At 46.6% G+C, this 25,082-nt stretch overlaps 1 protein-coding gene across 2 annotated transcripts in view; it reads right to left on the bottom strand.

Moving 5' to 3' along the window:
• ZDHHC14 (zinc finger DHHC-type palmitoyltransferase 14) overlaps positions 1-25,082 on the bottom strand; it is a 276,722-nt gene that overhangs the window by 26,806 nt on the left and 224,834 nt on the right. For both annotated transcript variants that reach the window (XM_007186119.2, XM_007186118.2), the window contains exons 4-5: positions 13,464-13,601; positions 10,130-10,178 (exon numbers count right to left, since the gene is read on the bottom strand). In XM_007186119.2, the coding sequence (XP_007186181.1) occupies positions 10,130-10,178; positions 13,464-13,601 (187 nt within the window). The remainder of the gene's footprint in view (positions 1-10,129; positions 10,179-13,463; positions 13,602-25,082) is intronic.

The following is a 25,082-nucleotide window of genomic DNA, read 5'->3' on the forward strand; positions in this document are numbered from 1 at the left end:
AGAATGGCCAGGGAATGCCAAAGTCCAAGGCTCTGCCTCGGGTGCTTTCCGCTCTGAGCCCTTGGGCGTATGTGGCCAGGGTGCCGCGTGGTGCTGAGGGGCCTTTCTCTGTGGGCACCAGCCACGCACCCCTGGGTCCTCCTGCATCTTATTCTGCTTTAGGCCTCTGTCTGGGGTTCTGATGTTGAAAATATAAGAAACAGATGTTGTTGGTAATCATCTCTTTCTTTCTTTTTTTTTCCCCCTAAAAATTACAGTAAGATAGGCAATGCTCACTTACAGGAAGAGCTTTGATGGAAGGGCAGATCTCAGTGACAGACCCTTTGTCCTCTAGATTGAGGGTCTAAATCACCATTTAATGCTTTTAGATATTTAGGTTCAGGAACTTGTCAGCATATTTTCCTCATCAATTAGATGACCCTATAATCCTTAGACGGAGATAAGAAACTACAGCTTGTGCCCCTGTCACTTGAGGGCCCAGCACTGTGTCTGGGGTGGAGGCTGCTGACTTCCCGATGATTTACACGACAGACACTTTGAAAATCAAGTTACTGGGACCTTTCAGACTGGATCATGGGACCATCACCCTTCAGTCTCTCAAATCCTTTCTCCTAAATGCTTATGTACCAGGCGATAGAGGTATGTAGTTGTCCCAAATTAATCTATGAAGTCACTAGAACTCCAATCAAAATTCCAACTGGAATTTTTAAAATGGAATTTGACAAAAGGACACTAAAATTCATCAGGAAGAGGAAATGTATAAGAACAGGTAAGGAATTTTGAAAAACAACATCAGGGAGGCAGAAGCAGGAGAAGACTTTTCTAGTAAACAAAACAAGGTGAGAACAGTCTAAACAGGCCGTGGGCATGTGGGGTAAAGAGGGCATTTCAAATTAGTGGTGAAGGAATAGACCGGTGGTTCTCAAAGTGTGGCCTGTGGAAACGTAGGGTCCCCAAGATCCTTTCAGGGTATCCTCCAGGTCAAAACTATTTTCCTATCATCACCAAAACATTATTTCCCAGCTTCACTCTCATCCTACCACGTGGTGGCTTCTTCTGGAGGCTGTGTGATGCAAGATGATGTCCTCATTCACTCTTATGCATTCTTGTGTTTTAAACATTTCTCAGTTTTAATTTTAAACACGGTATATAGAAATAGATATAATCTACATGAACAGAGGCTCTCTGGGGTCCTCAATAATTTTTAAGACTGTAAAAGAGTTCTGAGACCAAAAAGTTTGAGAACTGATAGAATAGAGTAGTAAGTGGTATTGGGACACTTCACTAAACATTCGGGAAAAATGAAGTTAGAACTTTAGCTCACAACCCACACACAAAATTCTATTACAGATCAATTACTGTGCCAAACTTAAGAAACAACATAGAAAGGTATTAGAAGAACATAAAGGAAATATTTGCATCATTTTGGGGTGAGGATGTGTGGCACAAAACCTAGGCGTCATGTAGGATGAGATTTACAGATTGAATTTGTTAATAAATTACACTTTTTTGTATAAAAAGATAAAGTTAAAAGGTAAGTGATAGGTTGGGAGAAAAATATTGGAAAAAGGTAGTTATAAGATTATTATTAAGACTATATAAAGAACATGTTAATAGGAAAAGAAGAAACAACCCAATTGAAAAATGGACAAAGAGTTTGAACTGGCACATTGAGGTGAGAAAAAAAGGCGAACAATCATGAAAATACGTGCAAGCTGAAGATCATCCAGAAAATGGAAATTAAAACTGATTTTTTTCTCCCCATCAAATTGGCAAAAATCACAGCACTGACAACTCCAGTGTGGGTGAAGGTGGGGAGAAATGGAGCATGAATTGGTATAATGTCTTTAGGGGACAATTTGGTACATTAATCTATATTTAAACTACACTTAGCTTTTAACTCAGTGACTCCACATCTAGTTGTCAATCCTAGAGAAATACTTACAGTTGTACACAAAGAGATACATACAAGAAAGTCCACTACCTCATTTTTCAAGCAGTAATAAAAGAAGTCTAAATATCCATCAATAGAAGAGTACACTATGGTTCATCTATACTCTGGAATTCTATAAAACAGTTGAAAAGAGGATGACGTACCTCTATGTGTTGACATGGAAACGTCTTCAGGAAATATCTAAAAATCAAACTGTAGAGCAATCCAAAGAGTATGTATGATCCCTTTAGGTAAAGCAGTCCCCCCAACTGTACATTTGTGTGTGTGCATGAATGCACACATATATGTATTTAAACTCTGAGAGGATCATCTGCAAAGACCCACAAAACCCGACAAGAACTCCTACAGAACGATGACGAGTCAAGAGCAACGCTTCCTTTTTACCCTGACATTTCTGACTACTTGAGATTTGTTACCGTGAGAATATGCTCTTGTATCACTTGGGTGATTTTAAAAACGAAAAACCTCCTCTCCCACTTTGTGATCTTCTGAGATCTAATCTATGCTTATTCTTCACAGAACTCCCGCAATCCACCTGGCCAGGGGCAGCGGGGAAGACTCTCGATTCCCTGGGCGGAGGGGCTGGGCTCTAGTTCTGGAAACGTCACTGAGTCACTGAGCATAAATCGGTGTCACTTAGCCTCTCAGTGAGGTCCTGCTGTGAGACCTCAGGCACTTCCCCTGTTTCCCGGGGGCCCCCCTGAGGATCACCAGACACCAGGACGGACAGGCCCTGAGAGCAGGGCTAGTGAAGGCCTGTCCTGCCTCCATGAATATTCCATCGGCCCCCAGTGCCCCCTTTCTGACAGCACCCAGGCCGACTCCAAGCCTTCTACCAAATTCCACTAAAACAGAATGATGTCCATTAGGCTGTGGGTGCCTGTCAGACGGTGTCTTGAAATAAGCGCAAACTGGGGGCAAAAACGGCTTTCTGTCCAAAGCCTCCACCGTGTAGAATCAGTTACCGTTTGATGTACCAATCGTCCTTCTCGTTTTGGGAGAGCTGAACAACGTCATAATTAGAAATGAGTGTAACCCTTTGAAATGGACGTTAATGCTGCTACACTGAAGTGACCGTTAGTGGGCAGGTGTCCCCTCCCCCTGCCGGCCCTGTTCCTGAGGGGCTTCAGCTCCCTGAACCCCAGAAGTCCGCGAGGCGGGCCCGGCCACGTGGCTTCCCTGACTCTGTGTGACCAGTGACATTTCCTAAGAGGCTGGAACATTTCACTTCAGGCTCCCCCCGGTTTTTTCCTGCTTCCGTATCTCACGCAATAACCACAGACGACCCTAAAGACAGTCCAGGCTGACGTGGAGGTTCCGTGTGCGACCTCCTAGATTCTGTTTGTAAATGTAGCTCAGACCAAGCTCATTTCTCCCCAGACCAATGCTAGCTGTCTCCCTTTTCTGCTGTGCCCCTTTCCCCGGGTCACCTAGGGCTCGGACCCCCTTCCTCCCCCTCTCCTCCCAGGTCCCATCTGACTGCAGAGCTCCCAGCGGATCTGTCCCTTTGTCACCGATTTCAATTTCAGGGTCCTTCCTTTGCAAACATCTCCTCACTACCTCACTCCGCTGTGTCCCTTGCTTCAAGGTGAGTATGCTTAAAACAGAACAAGAACAAAAAGCAGCTTGATTATGTCGTTCGCCTGCCAAAAATCATGGCCGGTCCCCCGGTGTCCAGGGGAAGAAGGCTGCTCGCTCCTTCACTGGTATTCAGTGCTGTTGGGACCTGCTTCCCGGGAGCGATCGGTCGTGACCCCCACCCCCAGTCAGGGCTCAGCCATCACAGCACCCTCCCCCATCCCCACCGTGTGTGTGTGTGTGTGTGTGTGTGTGTGTGTGTGTGTGTGTGTGTCTGTAAGAGTATCCGGGTGCTGACACCATCAGGGCTCCCGGCGCCCACCCTGCGAACCTTGCCGAGTGAAAGAGTGAACGCAAGCCTGGCTCCAGCCCTCCAGACGGCCTGCTCTCCCCTACACACCCTACACACCCTACACACCCTACACACCCGCCAGGTCTCTCCCCTCCGTGTCCCTGTTAGAACTCCACCTTTCCAGGCCCTGTGCAAATGCCACCTGCCGCCTGTGGAAGGCTCTTGACTTCCCTGTAGGAGATGCAGCCTCCTTTTGGACCCCACTCCTACCTCCAGTGCACGCTATGACATTTTTACGTCACTTAAGACTTATTCTGCTTGTAAGAAACCAGAGTCAGAGCTCAGATCTTGGCATCCGCAGATGCTCGTTGAGAAGAATGAGTCACCCTGTGCTTCATCGCTCCTCTGGCCTCTGGTTGATGTGCTTTGAAGCTCAAGGCTGACGGATCGTTCTAGACTTTGTAACCCTGGCACGTTTTGGGCCCAGGTGGTGGGCATTCAGTATAATGATTTTGAAGGAGGCAGACGCTGACTGGACCTCCTTCGTTGGACCTGCCTGGCTGGGTGGATTGAAGACCCAGTGCCATCCTTTTTGGAGAAGATTCTCCTTTTGTCTCTTTCCCTGGGGAAGGCCAGGGGGGCCCTTGAAAGCCCAGGCAGCCACCCCACTTCTCACTGAACCCCAGAAGCCCGCACCCCGCTGCCCGTGCTTCTCTGATGCAGAGATGAAAGGGAAGAAATGGCCACAGTCACAGGGACCCAGTACAGGAAATGGGAGGTGGAGAGGGAGCAGGAAGAAGAGGACGGAGGATGGTCCAGGGGCTCTGAGGCTGGACGTGCTCTTGCCAAGGGTGACCCTGGTGGCCGAACGTCCTTCCCCTTCCCCACCACAGCCTAGGAAGGGCCTGCTCAGTGCCCGCAAGCGAGCCAGAGCCAGGCATTCTACCCACAGCCACTTAAGACATTTCCTCCCTGCCCCCTCCCGCTCCTTCTCACCTGTGTCTCCTTCCCACCTCCTCCCGGAAAGTTAGTAGAAGGGAAGACATCATAAAGATCAGAGCAGAAATAAATGAAATAGAAACGAAGAAGACAATGGCAAAGATCAATGAAACTAAAAGCTGGTTCTTTGAGAAGATAAACAAAATTGATAACCCTTTAGCCAGACTCATCAAGAAAAAAAGGGAGAGGACTCAGATCAATAAAATTAGAAATGAAAAAGAAGTTACAACTGACACCGCAGAAATACAAAAGATCATAAGAGACTACTGCAAGCAACTCTATGCCAACAAAATGGACAACCTGGAAGAAATGGACAAATTCTTAGAAATTGAAAGACTTCTAAGACTGAACCAGGAAGACATAGAAAATATGAACAGACCAATCACAAGTAATGAAATTAAAACTGCGATTAAAAATCTTCCAACAAACAGAAGTCCAGGACCAGATGGCTGGTCACAGGCGAATTGTATCAAACATTTAGAGAAGAGCTAACACCCATCCTTCTCAAACTCTTCCACGCTGGAACTAGACACCATCCCCTGGACACCTGGCTCACTTCCTGAATGAGCCGGTTGATGCCTTTCTCCTATAAAGTCCTGCTGGTTGCATGTGGGCCTGATGAAGAGCTTTTAGTTTATCAATGTTCTCATCATTCATGGCAGTATTTCTGATAAGGAGTCCTGGCTAATTAGCCATTTTTGTTTCTAATCTCTCTCATTTCATCAACTGACACCTTTTTGAATTGGATATTTTGTAGATTAAATCCACGGTGAGAAACCTTTGCCTGTGCCCCCATTTGTCATCAAAATATTTTTGTATTATTGTCAGGAGATCAGATTGGAGGCTACTGAAGCATTTTAAATGTATTTTCTTGCCCTAGAACACTCTGCAGGGGTCACTTGCAAAGGCTGCTCTGGACTTTCCTGGGCTCGGGCAATTCAGCCAGAAAACCTCCTCTTGTTTTAAGAACTTGGTACTTTGCAGATTCTTGCACAGACTGCAGGTCCGGAGTGGACGAGCCGTGGGCGGCGCTGCCATCATCAGAGGACGGCTTCTGTGAGTGTGAAACATCACAGATCAGTCTCATCCATCATAAATCGACCACCTCAAAAGAGACTCCCAAACTCTTAGGGCCTCAGCAGCGGAAGGGAGCTTAGAGCTACTGAGTTTAATATTTATCTGATGCTAGAATCTCCTATCACCCTGACCAGCAGGATGCGTCCTCTTTTGGAGTGCCACTGTCCCTGTGACCTGTCCTCCCCAGGCCATGCCATTCCTGAGCAGCCCCCGGGGTTAGCGCACCTTTCTCGGGAGCTAAAAACTGCCCCTTAGAAGCTTCCACCCGGCCATCTCCACGGCGCCTCCAAAGCCACACAGGTGTCCAGAGGAAAAGCAGGAGCCAGAAATACTGAACAGGCATCCTGATGGGACCCAACCTTATCACACATATGTTATCCCTTATAACCAGAACTCATTTTTTCAAAAATACATCACAACCCAGTAGAACCTAAAGCATACATTTTCTTCTGGAATATGAATTTATGATAAAGCATCAGAACACAGCACTTCTTAATAGACTCACTCAATAAGAGGGCATCTTCCCCAAAGCATGTATTTAAACAGAAAACACGTGGCCAGAACAGACTGCCTTAGGTCTTCACACCATTGACTGGGGAGAGGTGTTACAGGCACACACAAAATGTTTCTGTGCTTTGTAATGAAAAAACCCAGCACTTTGCTTTCGTATGGGTGTGTCTGCCATTCCTGAAATTCTCCACTACTTCCAAAGAAAATAAAGAAGATCCGGGTTGGGAGCGTTGCCCAGACCGCTCACGTTGCCTCCCTGCTCCTCCCTCCCTACTGGCAGCTTTTCTTCACATTCCTCCCGAGCCTTGCTCTTGGTTCTGCTTTATTCCGAGAGAGGGATGGAGTGGTTTTATCAGAGGGTCTCTATGTTGGCTGGGCAGCTCCCCGGGATATTTTGGCTTCAGCTTTAGGTCACCTTTTTCCAGGCAGGAGCCCAGCCTGACAGTGGATCAGGAGGTACCACAAAACCAAGTGGGGACCAAGTCAGCAGGAGGAAAGTTACATAATAACTTCATCTATTAAATTGTGAAGGGTTGGCTACTTCAACAGGGACCTCATGGGGCATTCTGTTAGCATTTTCAACCTGAACTCAGGGCAGGAGATATATGTGTGTGTATGTATTCTTCTATATGTGTATGTATACACATATATATACACATATATGTATGTATATATACACATACACACATATACATATATATGTGTATGTATACTTATGTGTGTATATATATATATTATATATATATATTTTAAAGCCCATCCATTTTTGTCTCCCACCCCCTCTCTCCTAGACTAACAGAAAGGGCAGAAAGGGAAGGGAGGGAATTCACAGTCAACTCAAGAAGTGACCTGGTGACATCTAGTGAGCTTCCTGGATGGGCTCAGAGAGAGATCCTCTCAAACCCACCTGCACTTGAGTGCCTGATTCCTGGGTACATCCTACCTGAAGGCCTGTGGGGTTGACAGGACAATGGCCTCCCTAAAGATGCTCTAATTCCTAGCAGCTGTGAATACATTATCCACATGGCAAAGGGGAGTCTGTAGATTGAAGGTCATTGGCCTTGAGATGGGGAGATTTTCCTGAATGATCTGGATGCGGCCACTCTTTAAAAGCAGAGAGCCTTTCTGGCTGAGGTCAGAGAGATGAGGGGAAGAAGCAGGAGAGACTCAGAGCGTGAGAGGGATTTGATCCCCTGTTGCTGGCCTTGAAGAGGAAGGGAGGAGTCAGGGAACGGAGCAAGGAAAGGGGCCCTCAGTCCTACACCCCATGAGTTCAGTCAACTACCTGAATGAGCCGGAAGAGGATTCTCCCCTGAGACTTCAGATAAGAATCCAGGCTGGCGACACCTTGGTTTCAGCCTGGGACCCAGAGAAGAAATCAGCCGAGCCTACTGGACTTCTGACCTACAGAACCGGGTGATAATAAATTTATGTTGCTTTAAGCCTCTTTTTTTGTGGCTATTTGTTACAACAGCAACAGGAAGCTAATACAGCCGGCACGTGCCAGAGCCGTGCTGGGAAAGGCCCTGGCCCGGATTGCCAGGGTGCCCTGCAGCTGTGTCTGGAGGCTGTAAGGGGCCTGACACGCACTCAGAGCAGGTTGTGTTGCCACAGCTGCAGATGCCAAGCTTCTGAATGTGGAGGACATGCCTGGATAACACCTGTAAAAGGGAAAAATGCCTGGCTGTTGGTTGAGAGGCTCAGCCCTGGGTATGGCAGCACTGTTTGGAAAGGCAGTGGCTGAGATTCGTATGAGCTTTCAAGAACCGCGCCATGGGAGAAACTCTTTACCTCTACTTGAGAATGATATTTCAAGGGAAAATAAGTTAAAATTTGCTCTGAAACAAGTAAGAGCATTTCTCTCCTTCCTCCCCTTTCCACACGAACAGCACAGTTTGCACACCACTCAGACACACTGTCACTCCTTCTCTCAGCAACGTTCGTCTGCTCCCCTTACTGGGGAACGCAATGCTCTTGATTACACAGACTATGAGCACAGCCAAACCAGGAGAACAAGCAGACGTGTGCTCTAGAAAGACGTTCTGGCAGAGCTGCCCATCGCGTATATTGCCACACGGTCGTCCAGCACGGGCCCAAGGTCTCAGGAAAGGCACAGGTGCCCGGGACAGGGGAGGGGAGGTAGCTAAGCCTGCCACACTCTTGAGGCTTCAGAAAGCATTCCAGCTGGCAGCCCAGACCTCAGTGCCGGTTCTGAGCTGCATTCATAAAACTTAACAAGACCAGCATGTTTTCATGATGGAACTGATTTCCTGCAAGACTTAGACGAGCCTCTTCTTCAGGGAAGAAAAGACAAGGCTTGGCTGTAAGCTATGCCAAAGCAACATGCCTTGAAAACCGAAGGACACAGAGAAGGGATGATGGTGGAGGATGGTTACCCCTGGCAGGGTTGGGGAGGGAAACGAAGGATGGCATTTCCCATGGGACCTGCTTTTAGCAGCCACCGATGCTGAGAATTTCATTCCCAGCACAACCTTTCCTTCTGGCCAACTTCTAGCTAACTCTAGCTTCTCAGATCATTAACAGAAGACAGGACATACCTGTGAAATGTACTCTCCAAGGGCCTTTGTACATCTTCATCTGTACTTGTCCCTTTAAGAGATTAGCAGCTGACTACAGAATCTGTAGTAGCCGCCAAAATTCTGTGCTGCCCATGAACACAGAGGCACCAAAAAGGAGACACTTTATACCGTGTGTGTGTGTGTGTGTGTGTGTGTGTGTGTGTGTGTATACATATATGGGACCACATGTACTCATCACACACACACCAGCTTCCAGGGACATGGGCTGGTTTATTTTAACAGCTAAATGATGGACATGATATGTATATCTTAGCAGAGTTCTTCATTCTTTAAGAATTCTCTACCACAAGGTGAGGATTACTCCTGGGAGTGACAAGGAGTTCAAGTCCAGTCTAACTGGTTATGTGAAGAAAGAGAGGTGGGTCCCAGGTGGAGCCAGGTCAATGGGTCCAGCTGGCCGACTCTACACCAATTAGTGTCAAACCTAGGGGGACAGGAGAGGGAGTGGGACCCCATTCAAGCACTTAATGGGTGAAATTTTTCTTTCAAGAACTTCAAAATACTATGCTACATGCCCATATATACTGTTTGGGAGGATGCGATGAATCCAAATGACTTGAGACTGACCATCTTCAATCCATTCAGGGCTATGCAAAGGTGTTCTGTTCCTACAAATAAATACGGGGTTAACCATACTGCCCAGGGGAACACCGAACTGTGCCCCCAGAGAGAACCCACACAGAGGGTCTGAGGATCCCCATGTGGTGACTGCACCAAGACGGGACCCACACAGGGGCGTCTGTAAATATTCTGTAGGGACCACCTGCTGATCAAAATGAAGTCAGTTGGAACTCAGCCTGACTTCTCCCCAGACCAACCTGATGTAACGCAAATCAGTGTGGGTTTCTGGGGGGGGGGCAAGAATTCACACTTAGTTTTCTAGTGAAAGAGCACTTCAATTTAAACAAGGCTAAATGAGTCACTTCGAGGTTCAAGCATTCAGTGGCTGTTACTCACACAAGTGAGTATTAGGGAGTTCTTTGGATACTTTACAGAAGGAAAGGCAACACGATTTATGAGAAGGAAAGCCAAGGCACAAGATGAAGAGGTTATTGAGTAGAAGGCCGGTCCAATACTTAACACGTTAGCATTGTAAAAAACAACAGCCAGAAAGGATATCTTGCAGGACTGTCCTTAAGAGCATTTAGGAATCCTGCTTGCTGTGAACCTGTGGGAATGAAAGCAGAATTTAGTATTCAAACATCACCTCCAGAAAACAGCCTTCAGGCTGAAAGCTCTCTCATCTACATAAAAATAATAGGTGTCTAAAGAGCAATTAAATAATTACATTTTGTAGTTCTGTAGAACCCAGTGCACTGATCAGAGACTGAGATTCCACTGAAGCTATTCAACAAGAAAATGGCAGATTCATAAGCAGACCCAACATCTGCAGGATATTTTTTCAATAAAAGCAGATGGATGTCTGCATACTTTCCCATAAATTATAGTTCTGATTACTCCTTTGTTTTCCTCATTTTAATGGGAAAACAGAATACTGTATGCTATTTTTTTCTCTTCTTTTATGAAAGACTGTTTTCCCAAAGTTTGTTAACTTTTGACCCTGGGCATCCTGTAAACTAGGCTACGTATAAAAGATGTCTTTCTCTGCATCCCAGAGTAAACAAACTCACAAAGCTGAAGTTTATTACTGATTCTTTCTGGGTTTGAGACATATTAATATGAACTGTCTGCACAAGAAAACATGTCTGCAGGGGCCTGAGTAAAGATGCATCTGACAAGAAGCGATTTTTATTTTATGTATTGGCGTTAAATGCTTTTTAAAAAGGAAAGCTCCCATGGAGGAGCTCTTGGTGGTCCCACCTTGGGGTGGCGAGGCTGGGTCCATGTGTTTTGGGGACATAATCTGGCCCTGGGGCGGCTGTGAGATAAGCGGGGAGGACAGATGCCATGGGACTGGTTCTAGCGCATCTCTGTGGCCTTGTCTGCTGGCGAGGCTGCAATGTGGGAGAGAGAGGCAGGGCCCCAGACTCCTCTGTGTAACTGGAGGCCAGGCTGGCTACTGGGAGGCTAAGGTTGGGAGGGCTCCAGTTCTTCCTCGAGCTCCCATCCCCTCTGAGCCCAGTGGCCACCGCGGAAGCACGAGGTTGTGCCGTTTGCTAGGATGCCAGCCGGGGGGAGAGCTAACGAGGAAAGCTGTTCTCTTCCATCCCTGCTAGGCCAGGAGGGTGAAGCCAGCGCGTGGACAGATCTCAGAGCAGACACAATCTTGAGGCAAAAGGAGGGACGAAATGATTTCTCTTTCCCTACTGAACCCAAATTGCATCGCTTTCCCCGACTCTGCTTCCAGATGTCACCTTCCCAGCAATCTCTGTGACCGCGGGCTTCCTCCCCGGCCACCCCTCGCTGTCCTGTGTCCCCTCTCAGAGCCCACTTCCTGGCAGGGAGGACTCAGGGAACAGTCCCCCAGCTGCTCTCAAACAGCTCTCTGCCTTTGCCAAGGCTTCCAGAATCTTAGGGGGATCACGGAGCCTCGTAAAACCTCTTGCCCTTCCTGAGAGCAAATGGGGGGTCAGGCGGGCTTGTTCAGTGGGGTTTGTAGTGAGGATGCAGAAGCAGGGGAGAGGAAAACTTTTATTTGCTTCTGTCCAAAACAGTCGGGTAACTTGCAGGCAGATAAGTTCAGAATGCTTTTTTTGTGGAAGACTGGATTACCAGTACATCAGCATATACTACAGCAAGCTCCATTTTGCTGAAACCAGGGTGAGTAAAACTTTAGAGGAGATGAAAAATGCCACTGTGGTGGCAGGCGTCGCTGTGTGTGCCTCTGTGTGTGCGTGTGCGTCTGCGCGTGTGTTTGTGTTCCCAGAGTTTATGTGCAAGGCTGAGCAAGTGAAAACTGCTTGATATCCAGAATGTAGGGGCAAGGCCATAAATGAATGTGACGATAGATAGATAGATAGATAGATAGATAGATAGGCATTTTGAAGTTGCTAAAGATGATATAAGATGTAATGTTAAGTATACATATATATTTAAGATATAAGATGTTAAAGACTATTTTTCAGTGTCATAAATATGCTGGAATATCAGTACTTCTGTCTTCTCTAGTTGTGTAAGCAATTGCTTCTACTGTCTATTAACACATACATAGGACCCTAGTTACACTTTTGCCATTTTGAGACTCTGAAAATAGAAGAGGTGCCTTGGCAGAGCGCTGCAGCATCCTTCCCAGGAGGTGTGGAAGGGGTCTCTAATCAACGTTAATCCTCTTCTTCCCATCCCACCAAGTTATGGTTCCCAAGCATGTATTACAAATTTGTGTCACGTTCAGATAAAAGGATTTCAGTCAGAAAGAATGGGAACTAGGATTTAAAATGCCTAAGAAAATTTGGGATAGGCCATTCATGTCCAAAATTGACCCATATTTAAAAAGAACTGATGTTAAACTTTCCATACCAGCCGCTTCCCCCAGACCCCGTACAAACCCCACCAAGAGAGCAGCGGGGAGAATGTGTGTGTCTAAGTTCAGCCTTAGCACACTGTGGTTTCAGCACTGCTGCAGGGAAGCAAGTGAGGCGTGTGTCCAGGTACTTCTGGAAACATTCCAGAGAGAGGCTCTGTACTTGCTAATGGGCGGGTGTACTTCAGGAATGTGGACCGAGGCCATGCTGGTCTTTAATGTTGCTAATGGGACTGTAATGGAAGTTTAAGGCTCACATTTATAGGTCAAAGCCAAGTGGCTTCCTTCTCATCACTCCCTATTACAGGAAAGTGAGGGGCCAGGAAATGGAAGAAATTCAAAGTTATGACCTCAGGAAGGGTAATGAAAAATGCCATTTGCTTAGGCAAATATATATTAAAGTCATTTATAGCCACACTTCATTTTTAATAAAGTTGCTTCCTTCATATGCCAGGGGTAGCTTGCCAATGTTCTGGCAGGTAATTAAACATCTTATCAAATATATATCTTTAACATTTATAGATATGTCTGTAAGAAAGCTCAGTCTTTATCCCCATTTTTTTTTTTTTTAGGGAGGGTGACCATTCCTGCTTAAGTAGATATCACATTAAAAAAAAAAAGCTCTTGTTCAATGGGTATCATTACAGCACATTATCCTTTGTGAAAACGTGGGAGTAATTTTTCCTGGGGATCCGTTAGCAGAAGAGAAAGTGAAGTCACGAGGGTGGAATAGGGACCATGTATCAAGGAGAAGGTCTTGTAAGTGAAAGAGTCTGATCCAGGGTGCCCCTGGCAGCTGCTGTAGGAAAGATGGGGATGGGGGGTGGGAGGGAGAGAGGCGGGGTGACAAGGCTGGGAGGGAGGTGAGAAACAAAAAGGGGGCAGGCTGGAAGCGAGGAGGGGGCTAGGGAGAAGGGGAAAGAGAAGAAAGAGAGAGCCCGGAATGACCAAAATATTAAATCAAAATTAAATCAGAAAACTAAAGTCAGGCAAATGGTTACATACGTAATCTGATTTCGCCAGCATACTTACGAAGAATGACGTGGGTGATAACGAATGCAAATATAAAGACTGTCAGAAAAGACAGAGATAAAATAAACATATAAAAAAATCTGTAGTTTCTTTTCCCCACACAGTTGCCTACCCAGGGACAGTGGTGATCAAATCGTTCTGAAATGAGAGGCAGAAAAAAAAAAAAGGAAATCAATTAATAAAATGTATTTTTACTTGAGGGAGCTCCCCCCCCAATACTCTAATAATATAACAAAATGGTATCATTGTATATACGTACTTCCAAATTCACCACTCAGAGAAATGCTTACCGTTAAGACATTTCAAGAACATAATTATTCTTTCAACAGAGCTTAGCTGTTTTGAAAAAACAAAACGTGTGCATTCTATTCTCATTACAATAGAAAAGTAAAGATTTCCCTCTTTTGTACAAGAAAGCTCTTTGGTTCACAGAACAATCTTCCCTTAAGATGGTACCAACACTCTTGATGGTAATTGCTGGGCTGGGCTGGGCTGGGGCTCAGCCTTTCATGGGTGTGTGGTACTGACTGACCATCTTTCCTGGTAAGTGGCCAAGACAGAGGCCACTAGGGGCCTGGGACAGGACAGAGGGACAATCCCTTGTTCTCCCATCCCAGTTATAGCTGTTTTCTAAAAAATGTCTCTGCTATTTCAATAGTCGTAGGAGAATTGATGCCATTTTAAAAATGATCTATGATCTTCAAATAATGTAATACACCTGATCTTTTAGTCCACAATTCTCAGCTTCCTTACCTGTAAGACAAGGATATTGTATAGAGTCTTGTGGGGCTAAATACCGTCTGGGAAAGTATTTTTAGAAAAACAGTATGCGGTGCTTTAAGGTTTGTCAAGAGATGTCACGTACATCAATACATTTGGGCTTGAAACATTCCTATGAGGAAAATGATGCTGCTGCCCTATTTTACAGATGAGCAAACTGAGGCTTAGAAGGGAGACTGCCTGCAGGGGCCGTACAGCTCAGAGGCAGTGGAACTAGAATTGAGGCCAGGTGTTTCTCGGGGCTGATCCTGTCTTCCCAATGCACAGGCTGCCTTTAGTACTTGGTAAATGACTGAGCAGTGGCTTTGGGCATTTTTATACTGTTATCCCAAACCTGTGTCATCTCACCTTGGGGATTTCACACAAAGTCTGCAGGACATTTGTGATTTGTTCTTCGCCTTGCAAGCAATAGCAAAGTGCTTCTCTACTCTTCAGCTGATCTATTCAGAAGGCCTATCCAGAGTGTCGTTCTAACACATCCACTCACAGCAGACTGCCTGCCGCAGGTTGGGGAGGAAAATGCTACCCTTTTTCACTTGGGCTCTTATCCAAGCTTAGCTTTTACCCAGTTTTCACATCTTATCTGTCTATATGTGCTTTGAAAACATACAGAGAGGCCTCTGTGAGGTGTGACTCTGTAAACAAAACATCATAAAGTTATGCAAGGCAGTGTTTCCTTTCTTTCTGGTCACCTATCATACACCACTCATCTCATATTTTATGTCTAGTGCAAGCTTATTTCTTGAAAAGGGCATGAGGACGCCTGGAGACAGTGGTGGCAGAGGAACTGTAAGATCCACCGTTGTCTGCAAATGACATCAACAAGCAGCAGCCAGTCTGAGCAGAGGACACCCAGAGAGAAATTTCAAAGCTCACCAGCCTGGTGACAACCTGACGGCCTATAAGATGCTGACATTCAAAGGAAAGCAACTCCTATTGGTGTGTCCGTGTGAGTGACACGTTAACATGTGTTACCAACCCCACACAGCTGGAAAAGTTAATCCCTGCGCAAAAAACAACCTCATTTCCCCAAGTCACTGATCTACACAGGCTGTATAATGGAGAGGTCTATATGAAACAGGCAAAAATAGAAAAGAAATCAGAGTCATAGGGAGGGTGGGAGGGAGGGAGATGCAAGAGGGAAGAGATATGGGAAAATATGTATTTGTATAACTGATTCACTTTGTTATAAAGCAGGAACTAACACACCATTGTAAAGCAATTATACTCCAATAAAGATGTTAAAAAAAAAAAAAAAGAAATCAGTCAGTGGAATTTTCCTAAGACTTTGAGGCTGTCATTTTGAGAAACCTCTTGTCTTCTTAACACACGCCTGTGGAAAGTGAGAATGACAAGTGGAGGCTGGGGAAGCCCAGGTTAGGTTGGCACCTCTGGTTTCAGCTGTGAAGGCTGATCTCCAGATGCCAAGCAGGTGGTGGACTGAGCCTCTTCATTAAAGTGAGACTTGCCCACCAGCAGAGGAGACATCAGGGCTTGGGAGGCAGAATTAACACTGCGGATCCCCCCCACCCCCAGGCCAAGTACCAAGGTCTTCATGGCTCCTGGTAATCATTTCTATGGGGGCAGGTGGTAGCTGTAATTTTAGCTTAGAAAGTTTACTATTAGCTAAGCTGAGATAATGTGCTTTCCCGAGCTGCCAAGGAATGAAAGCAACAGATGGGGCACGTGAGACCCTTGGGCACGGGGTCCGGGGGGCTTCGGAGGAAACTACTGCTCTCTCAGAATGGGAGCGAACACCTGGCTCCCTGGCAGCCCTGAGCTGGAAGCAGTTTCCATTGGGAAATTTGTCTTACTGAAAACTTTTTCTTGGCTGACGAAATTCCCACTAACAATGTAGGCGTGCGGAGAAATGCGTCCATTTAACGGTCTTCATGTTCTCCTTTGTGAGTGTTGTACACGCGCTGGTAAATGAGCCTGAGCGCTGGGTGTGCACATCTGTGGAAGAAGGAAGCTCAGAGCCCAGGGCCGCCTCCCGGACCCCGGTACCCTCCTCCGTCCTCCCTGACTTCCGGGGTGTCGGGGCGGGAGAGGGGGCTGCACCCCGGGCTGGGGCTGCGCCTCTTCTCTTCTCTGCGGACTCTCTCTCTCTCTCACCCAGTAATCTCCTCCCCCCAGGGTTCAAATGCCAACTCTACACTGATGACGCCCAAACGGCCGCCGCCGCCTTCATCCACCTTGTCTAAAATCATCTGATTTACTTTTACTTGCTTTTCCCTGCCGGCTCCACCGAGCCTTTAATAAATATTCGTCAAGGACTGAATAAACCCTCACGCTGCCACGAGGACGTCCCGTGAGCAAGCACGTTGCCCAGGGCCGCACGGCTAACAGCAGCCAGGCGGCTCGGTTCTAGCACCTTCCAGAAGTCTCCCCCCACCAAACGCCGCGCCACCGGGGTGAGCGTCCCCGTGAGCCCCGCACCGTATCAAGCGCTGGGACCACTAAGAAGAGAAACAGCGGCGTAAGGAACCCTCCACGGCTTCCAGGAGTTCCCTGTCTTGTTGGCGAGGGCGCTAATTTCACAACCCAGAATATTCCTCAGACCCAAAGAATGAGCCTCTAACAGAGGAAAACCGAATTTCGCGAGCAAACCAGCCTGTTCTCTGACGATGCTGGCGGCACACAGCGCCCTCCCTGATGGGCCGAGGAGAGAATCGGGGCGACGGGCGCTCGCCCCGCCCTCACTGGCTCCACACAGGGGGGCCCGTGCTCCTGTTTCCAGGAGGGAGGGCAGACAAGAGCCGGGCACCAGCTGGCACACGCGTGGCTCCCCGGGACTGAGGCAGTGATGGCCGGAGGGAGAACATCTGGAGCCGGGCCACAGCTGGCCACGTGGCTGCATGCACCGCGCCACCTGACATGCTTCAAACAACTGCTATCAGAGGGCAGACTGCGTATTTGCCGTGTGGAAAAACTGGATGGTGTGTGCTAGGCACCAGGGGGTGGGAGGGGGGTGGGGTGTGATGGCTGTTCTTTAAAAAACCGCTTCGGACTTGCTGCTAAATCCCTCAGCTCTGAAGTCTGGGTCCTGCCAGAAAGGAGTGGTCTCTGCACTGCAGCCTCTCTGGAGGGTTGCTTTAATCAAATGAGGTGCCGTTCCCTACACCAGGCTGCTGGGTACCTGTGCTCAGCTGTGCTAAGCGGAGGGACAGAGCCTCGGGGAAAGGGAACGGAACATGGGGGGCGGGGTGGGGGGTGATAACCTAGAAATTTCTCTAAAATAATGAGAGGTCTGAGTTCGCCAGCTGGGGTGCCCTGCCCACACCCCAGTTGGCATCACGCTGCCCTGGCGTGGCTTATGGACTTATTTTCCTCTCCTTCCCCAGGTGAGGCCTTGCAGTGAGAAATCATTTCCAGTCACCTAATAGCCCTGGCACCTAAGTGCCTGGCATGTAGCACATACTCGAAAATACACACTAAGCAAAGGAAAAAATGCCATTAATTGCCTTTGGTAGTTTTCCGAGTGATCCCTGCTCCTGGCTGCCAGGTGGAGAGACTGGAAAATGCTGATGAAAAGATGAGATTTCAGGCATGCCGACTACAGGAAAGGGCAGGGGTCCATGAAATTTGAATATGTGCAGAGAAGGTTGAGGGTTGGAAGATGCGGATAGAGGCTGAAAGAGCCGATGGGACAGTTGTTAGTGTGAATCAGCTCACGGAGAAGCAGCCTCTGGCCTGTCTCGCTAATGGTGGGAAGCAGAGGTGGTTTTATTAAAAGCTCCATAGGGCGCCATTGGGAGACCCTGAGGCTTCGGGTGGAATTCACATCAGGGGGAATTCCAGGCAACTTCAAAGTCACCAGATCCTAAGTGGGGAAAGAAGGTTCCATTAAGATGGCCAGTGGGAACACAGTTTAGGTGAAGGAGTTATGATCCTATTGTGTTAACCCCAAACTCTAAATACTAATGAAAAGAATATTATCAATGATGATTAAAGCTACCATTCACTGAGTGCCTCTTCCATCGTTATCTCATTTATCCTTGACCACAGCCCCATGAGGTAGGTGCTATCCCCACACTTTTCAGACGAGGGTGCCACTGAACCAGGTGAGGTACCGCAGGTGCTGAGCTGAGGGATTAGGCCACTCCTCTGATTACAGGAAGATTTGATTTCCTGGAGAGATGGAGTATGAAAAAGAGGCCTTAAAAATAAGTAGAGGGCTTCCCTGGTGGCGCAGTGGTTGAGAATCTGCCTGCCAATGCAGGGGACACGGGTTCGAGCCCTGGTCTGGGAAGATCCCACATGCCACGGAGCAACTGGGCCCGTGAGCCACAATTACTGAGCCTGCGCGTCTGGAGCCTGTGCTCCGCACCAAGAGAGGCCGCAACGGTGAGAGGCCCGCGCACCGCGATGAAGAGTGGTCCCCACTTGCCACAACTAGAGAAAGCCCTCGCACAGAAACGAAGACTCAACACAGTCATAAATAAAATACATAAATAAATAAATAAAAGAACGTGAATTTCTAAAAAAAAAAAAAAAAAAAAAAAAATAAGTAGAAATGGAGACGTATTAAAATTGGGCAGGGAGAGAAAAATCCACTGAAATATTAAGGGAAATACTAATGGAAACGTATTTGCAAAAGTTGTGTTTGAAGGTTGCCAGAAAAGGAATAAAAGCGTTTGAAAATGTTAAGAATTTGAAATCTCCCAGAAGTCAGGCCCTCAAGAGAGAAATAAAATCATATCCTCTGGCCAAGCAATTCTGAGTTTTCCATACAGTGGTCCTGGGCTCTGTGGCCTGTGTCTCCTCTCTGCAAGGGTGTCTCTAGAATCCTGTGAAAACTGCGATGTGAAACTTCTCATTTAAATGTTAATTACATTTAAATTAAGGTAAATGTTTTTAAAGGTATGAAGGGGAAAATTACTTTTTCTTTAAACCTAGGACTTTTTTGCCTCCAAAATTAGAAAAATGTTGCCTCATGAGGTATCTTTTGCCTCTTTAGAATGATGAATGTTGAGATATAGTGGTACATGTGTTATTACCTGGCCTTTATGGTTCCCACGTAATTGAAAAAATTATGTAATAGGAACATTTAAATATGAAACCAACTCAAGTATCAGAGGACCATATTCTTAGACACTAAATAATTCATGCTGTTCTAGATCTTTTGGTAAAATCTAATTATAGCCTTGCCACTGCGTTTAATGATTTCTGGAGAGCAACCTCACCTGCTAACTCCACTCCTCTTCTCACTTTTATCCAAACTTTTTTGAGTCCTTGCTATGTGCCAGGCACTGTGCTAAGTATTTCACATGAATTGCATCACTTAATTCTCACAAAACCTTGTGAGGTTGATGCTATTATGCCCATTTTACAGAAGAGGAACGTGCAGACGGAGGAGTTGGCATTGGAGCCCAGGTGTTAACCTGTACTCTTAACCACCACCTGTTCCTGCCTCCCGTGCCAGTTCCCTGCTGGTCACTGTGCCAGGTGGGCCCTGAGGACCCAGCCCCTCCCTCCTGGGGAAGCACCCTTGGGCACCCGCAGCTCCAGGCATAGCACATCAGCAGGAATGGGAACAAGAGTGGACCATGGCCACACCGGGACTGGCACTTGTGTCGGTGGCCCCTTGGGCTTCTTCTGGTTCAGGGCATCTACCCTCTGGGGGATGCGGAGAAGACCTAGCTCATGTCTGGGTGCCCACCCTCAATCAAGAAGTAATCTCACCTGTGAAAAAGATGGCCCCATTCTCAGCAAAGTGAACATCAGAAGAAGCGAACTTCTTACGGAGACATACAGATTGGACAAACCTGCTTGCCAAACACTATTTATTGAGACTGTGTGGCTTGGGGGTTATTTGGGGCAAACGGATGTATCAGGGAAGGTTTCTTATGCCCCCCCCCCAACACTTCTTTGCTCCTTTTCTGAAAATGATTTCTATCTGTTTAATTTTATGGTGCAACAAAATCAAGAAATCATATTAACAACTCTGTGGCCTTAAAGTATTAAAAATACATCTCTTCTACACGGGGACTTAGTTTCTTTACATGTAAAAAGTTGGATTAAATAAGCTCCAAGACACCTTTGAGATGTAAAATTAAATGTAAAGCAACTCTGTGTTTTATTAACACCTGTAGGGATTCTTCTGGTCTTGAGTCCTTGCCAGTGTCCCATAAATTAAGATTCTGCAACTTTTAGCTCCTTTTGTTAAAAAATCTAAAAATTTTCAATGTAAAACCAATTAGTAAATGTAGAATCGTTGTTACCGTTACACTACAATTTAACATAACCTTAGACCATACCCCTTACCCCACCCGCATGCTCTCTTTTGCCTCTGCCCTGGCTTTGCCACTACCTGGCACAGTGCTGAGTCTCTCTGGGCATCAAATGAGGGGGCTTGACTAACGGACAACTAAGGTCCCTTCAGCTCCTCAAAAGGGCAACTTAATATATTTCTGTTTCCTCTAATTTTCTAGGCTTGTTTACCGTTTGTTTTTAACTCCTGTTTCCAATGTTGGGGAAATTCTGTGCTTCTAGGAGGAGAGACAAGCGTGCATGGGAGACGCATTTTGAAGCAACTTATACCATGAGGTAGATCTGCTGATTAGAAACAAAGATGAAGCTGCTGAGAAAAGGGGTGGGGGGAATGGTCTTTACAGGAAGCAAAGAGAAATAGTTGCTATTTCGAAGAAAGTGAGGGAGAAGGGAGAAAAGGTTTAGTTTGTAATATAAATAGTTTTTGAAAGGACATATAAGAAAGTGAATAGAAATGAGATTATTTTAAAAAGTGAATCAGCCTGTTGTGATGCAGAAGGAAACCCTACAATTCCCAGGAGGGTCATCAAATGAAGAGTACATTCTAACGAGGCAGGAGAATTACCTTCCCTTGTCTCCTCCAGCCCCGCCCCCGGCCCGCCCCCCCCCACCCCGCCCCCAGAGCTCTCTGTCTTTATCAGACTCAGAACTAGAGCCCCAGCACTGAGGTCTTTGAGCTTCCTGGAATTTAGCTGCTGGATGCGGGCTCTGCATCATTATGATAAAATCAGTAATATAATTTCCAATTTGTACATCCTCAGGAAAACAGCCTTGGTACATTGGTGGTCCTCAGTAGTTCTCCAGCTGTAACTTGCTAAGTTGTGAAACTCTGAAATAAGCTCCACTATAAGCAAGTGCGTGAATGCTAGTGAGTCTCCTTCTGGGGCGGCCACTCCCTGACCCCTCTGGGCCCCTCCCAGCATCAGCTCCACTCCGTCTCTGGGTTTGCAGGGCCAGAAACTATGCCTGCAAGGTCTCCTTAATTCTCCACAGAATAAAACAATTATCTTCCGAATCTGAAAAACAAGCTCATGCTATCAACCAACACCCCGCTTTCTCTAGAATTCTCTAGTCTCCATTCCTCTCTAGAAATTCCAAGCCTTGACATCAGTATCAACACCACCTTACATCACGATGGCTTAAACACCTGTAGGGCTTTCTGGTTTTCAATACCTGTTCACATTCTTTACCTCACGTGCCCCATACCGAACCTCTGACGTGGGCAGCACAGATTCCCAAGTACAGGTGACATACAAAGTGAATCTCACACCAAATGCAACGGCCACAGGCCCAGGGCTCCTCCATGCTACGTCTGGGTCTAGAGCTGCTTCTAATGTCTACTCCCTGCTTCTCCCACTTCCCCACACTCTTTGGACAGGTGTTCTTTCATGGCCAGTTACTATGTTTTTTGAAGCCAGTCAATTTATCCTCAAAGCGAAGGTTTCAGAACTGACTTATGGGTACATTATACACGTAAAGCTAGCAATTCTAAGGCTCTTCAAAACCTTTTAATTTGACTACAATACAAAATTGAAAAATTATATTCCTGATGGGCACGCTTTTCCAAAGTAAGCCTGCTTCTGTGATCTTGCAGCAAAGAATCTACATCATCTAAGGTGCAGAGAGCTGTGTCTATGAGCAGGGCACAGCAGCCTAATGGAATTGATGATGGTTCCCTTGAACAGCAAACTGTGATATGTCCAAAGTAGTTCTCTTAAAAAAATTTATCCAGAATGAGACCTCTTTGCAAAGCTTCTGAGACACTTCATTTTTCTTAAGTTGAAACTGTAGACCCAACTTCATTATGAGTAGTATTAAAACATAAGACGAGCTCAAGGAAAGAAACACAGCTATGCATTGTGCCTTATACAATTACAAGTGTAATTTCTCATCTGGTAGTATAATTATATACGTATTGTGTGTTACAAGATCACGTAGTCAGATGTTGGATGGGAGAGTGAGAGGGGCACAACCTCCCCCTCTAACCCTTCTTCAGTATATGTTCTGACGGTCCCCTGGAGGGCTTATTTTTATGAGGGTGATATTCACGTTTACAGTGTTCATAATGGTCCTCAGTTTCCCGTTTCTAAAAGGTGGGCATGGCCAGAAGACCCTCAGGCGCCCTCCCGGTCCAGCCCTCCCAGAGTGAGGAGTCCCTGTGGCTCAGGCCGGCTCTCTGCGAACAAGTCCTGGCTGCCCCACTGTTGGTACAGAACAGAAGCAGAGCTGGACTCATGAGCAGAAGGGGTGTTAGATGCTCAGAAGTCATCCGTAGGGCTTTCCAAAATCCTCACTGCACACTGACTCTGCCCGGACGTTCAGCCCCCTGGAGTACCTGCTTCTCCAGCTGCCTGGGTGGCATTTTAGGGCACGTGCCCGAGATTCCACAATCCTGTGTCCCTTCGGCTCAAGGTTTGGTGACCTACTACAAACACCCAGGCTTGGGAGGGCGCCGTGGGGAGTGGATAACCCCAGTCATTCCTCTCCAGCACAAGGGTTAGCTTGTGCACCCTTGGGCTTTTATGCTTCTCACTGATGTATTTTCCTCGGGTGAGTTCATGCCATCTTTCCACTGCCTGCTAGACGTTTCCACCTAACTGTCCCAGAGCCACCTCTCATTCAGCGGGTCCTAAGCTGTGTTTATTATGCTCCCGTGTCCTCACGCCTCACTAACCTGCCTTTTCTTAGTAAATGGCGCCCCCACGCATCTAGTTGCCCAAGGCAGAAAATGCATTCATTTCTGCCTTTGGCTCTCACCCCTCCCATGCAGCCGGTCAACAGGATTGTTCACTGTATTATTCCTGCTATCTTTCCTATGTTTCTGCTCCCTGTCTCTGAAGGCCACTGCAGCAACTCCGTGACCTCTGTCATGAACCACCGTGAAACCTTCCTGGTTTCCTCACGCTGCTGCTAGAGGGACCACCAAAGCAAATGAGACCATGGCAGCCCTTTGCTTGTATTCCCTGGGCAGCTCCTGCAGCCGCAGACTTGATGTCTGCAGAGCTAATGCATTTCCAAATTGAGCTCCTTGGGAGCTGGAAGGCCCACCTTTCCTTCCCCTTCAACTAGAGCAGACAGGTCTATATCTGTTTTCTATATTGGTTTCCTCATTATATTCTTTTTCTAAAATGGCCCACTGTTTACAACCACTAGAAAAAAAAAATTACAATCGGCTAGTAAATGTTCACTGTAATTGTTCTAAGCAGTCCCAAGTTAAGTTTCAAATCTGTGTGACATTGCTCTGTTGGTGGTACATTGGATTCTTAAGTTAAAGGACCTGAAATCCTAATCCTAAATGCCTATTTTGTGATGTAACCTAGGCAGGTTTCTGGGCCTCAGCGGTTGGATATGTCATTAAGGTTTCTTTCCCACTGAAATATTAGGATTGTATGGCTAAATAAAACTTTTCAAGAATTGAAGTCCATTGTGTCCACTCTACACAAAATTAGGAAGTGCTGGCAGGCCTCCACAGTAGAAACTCTATAAATAATTGATAAGAGCGGGCTTCCCTGGTGGCGCAGTGGTTGAGAATCTGCCTGCCAATGCAGGGGACACGGGTTCGAGCCCTGGTCTGGGAAGATCCCACATGCCGCGGAGCAACTAGGCCCGTGAGCCACAACTACTGAGCCTGCGCGTCTGGAGCCTGTGCTCCGCAACAAGAGAGGCCGCCATAGTGAGAGGCCCGCGCACCGCAATGAAGAGTGGCCCCCGCTTGCCACAACTAGAGAAAGCCCTCGCACAGAAACGAAGACCCAGCACAGCCAAAAAAAAAATATATATATATATAAATTGATTAATTTAAAAAAAAATATGTATTTCATATCTGACAAAACAAAGAATTTCCAATACCCTTCTTATAAACATTTAAAATAATAATAATAATTGGTAAGAGCTAGCTCTCTTATAGACCCAGGTTAGACCCAGAGCTAACTGGTGGCCCTACAGAGACTACTAAGTACTACATAAATACTCCCACCACCAGAATCAGGTCAGCAGACTTCTTAGACTCTAGTGTGTTGTTTTCTTGTTTGTTGCTGTTGTTTGTACAAACCATGCCAGCACTTCACTGGGTTACCACAGTCTAGTCAGCGGATTGTTAATTACTTTTCTAAACACAGGCACTCAAAAGAACAGGCCAAAGATTCTATCTAATAGTCAGGACTGGCTATGTACACTGCGGGGCCCACTGCACAAGGAAACTATAGAGCATCATATTAAAAAATTCCTCAGAATTTCAAGATGGCAAGAGCAGAGCATTAAATCAGCCTTGGTTCCTACATACCCACTGAGCTGTCCTGTTAACTGTTTACAGGCCTGGGAATGTGGTTTTCTGATTTGTGGCAGATTAATGTCTAGAGATTCTATTGGGTTGTCTGAAAGGATTTACAGAGAGCTGCTAAGAGCAAAGTACAGTGAGGAAATTATGATTATCTAAGAGTTAAGCTTAACAGTAGGCTAAAATCCCGTTCCATATGGAGAGCCTTGGGGCAAGTAGCAAAACCCTCCTGGCTGACACTTGCTAGAGCTACGGAGCTCGATCCCCCTCGATCCCCGGGCAGGGCCGGG

Source organism: Balaenoptera acutorostrata, chromosome 14 (assembly GCF_949987535.1).
Source record: "Balaenoptera acutorostrata chromosome 14, mBalAcu1.1, whole genome shotgun sequence".
Lineage (NCBI taxonomy): Eukaryota > Metazoa > Chordata > Mammalia > Artiodactyla > Balaenopteridae > Balaenoptera > Balaenoptera acutorostrata.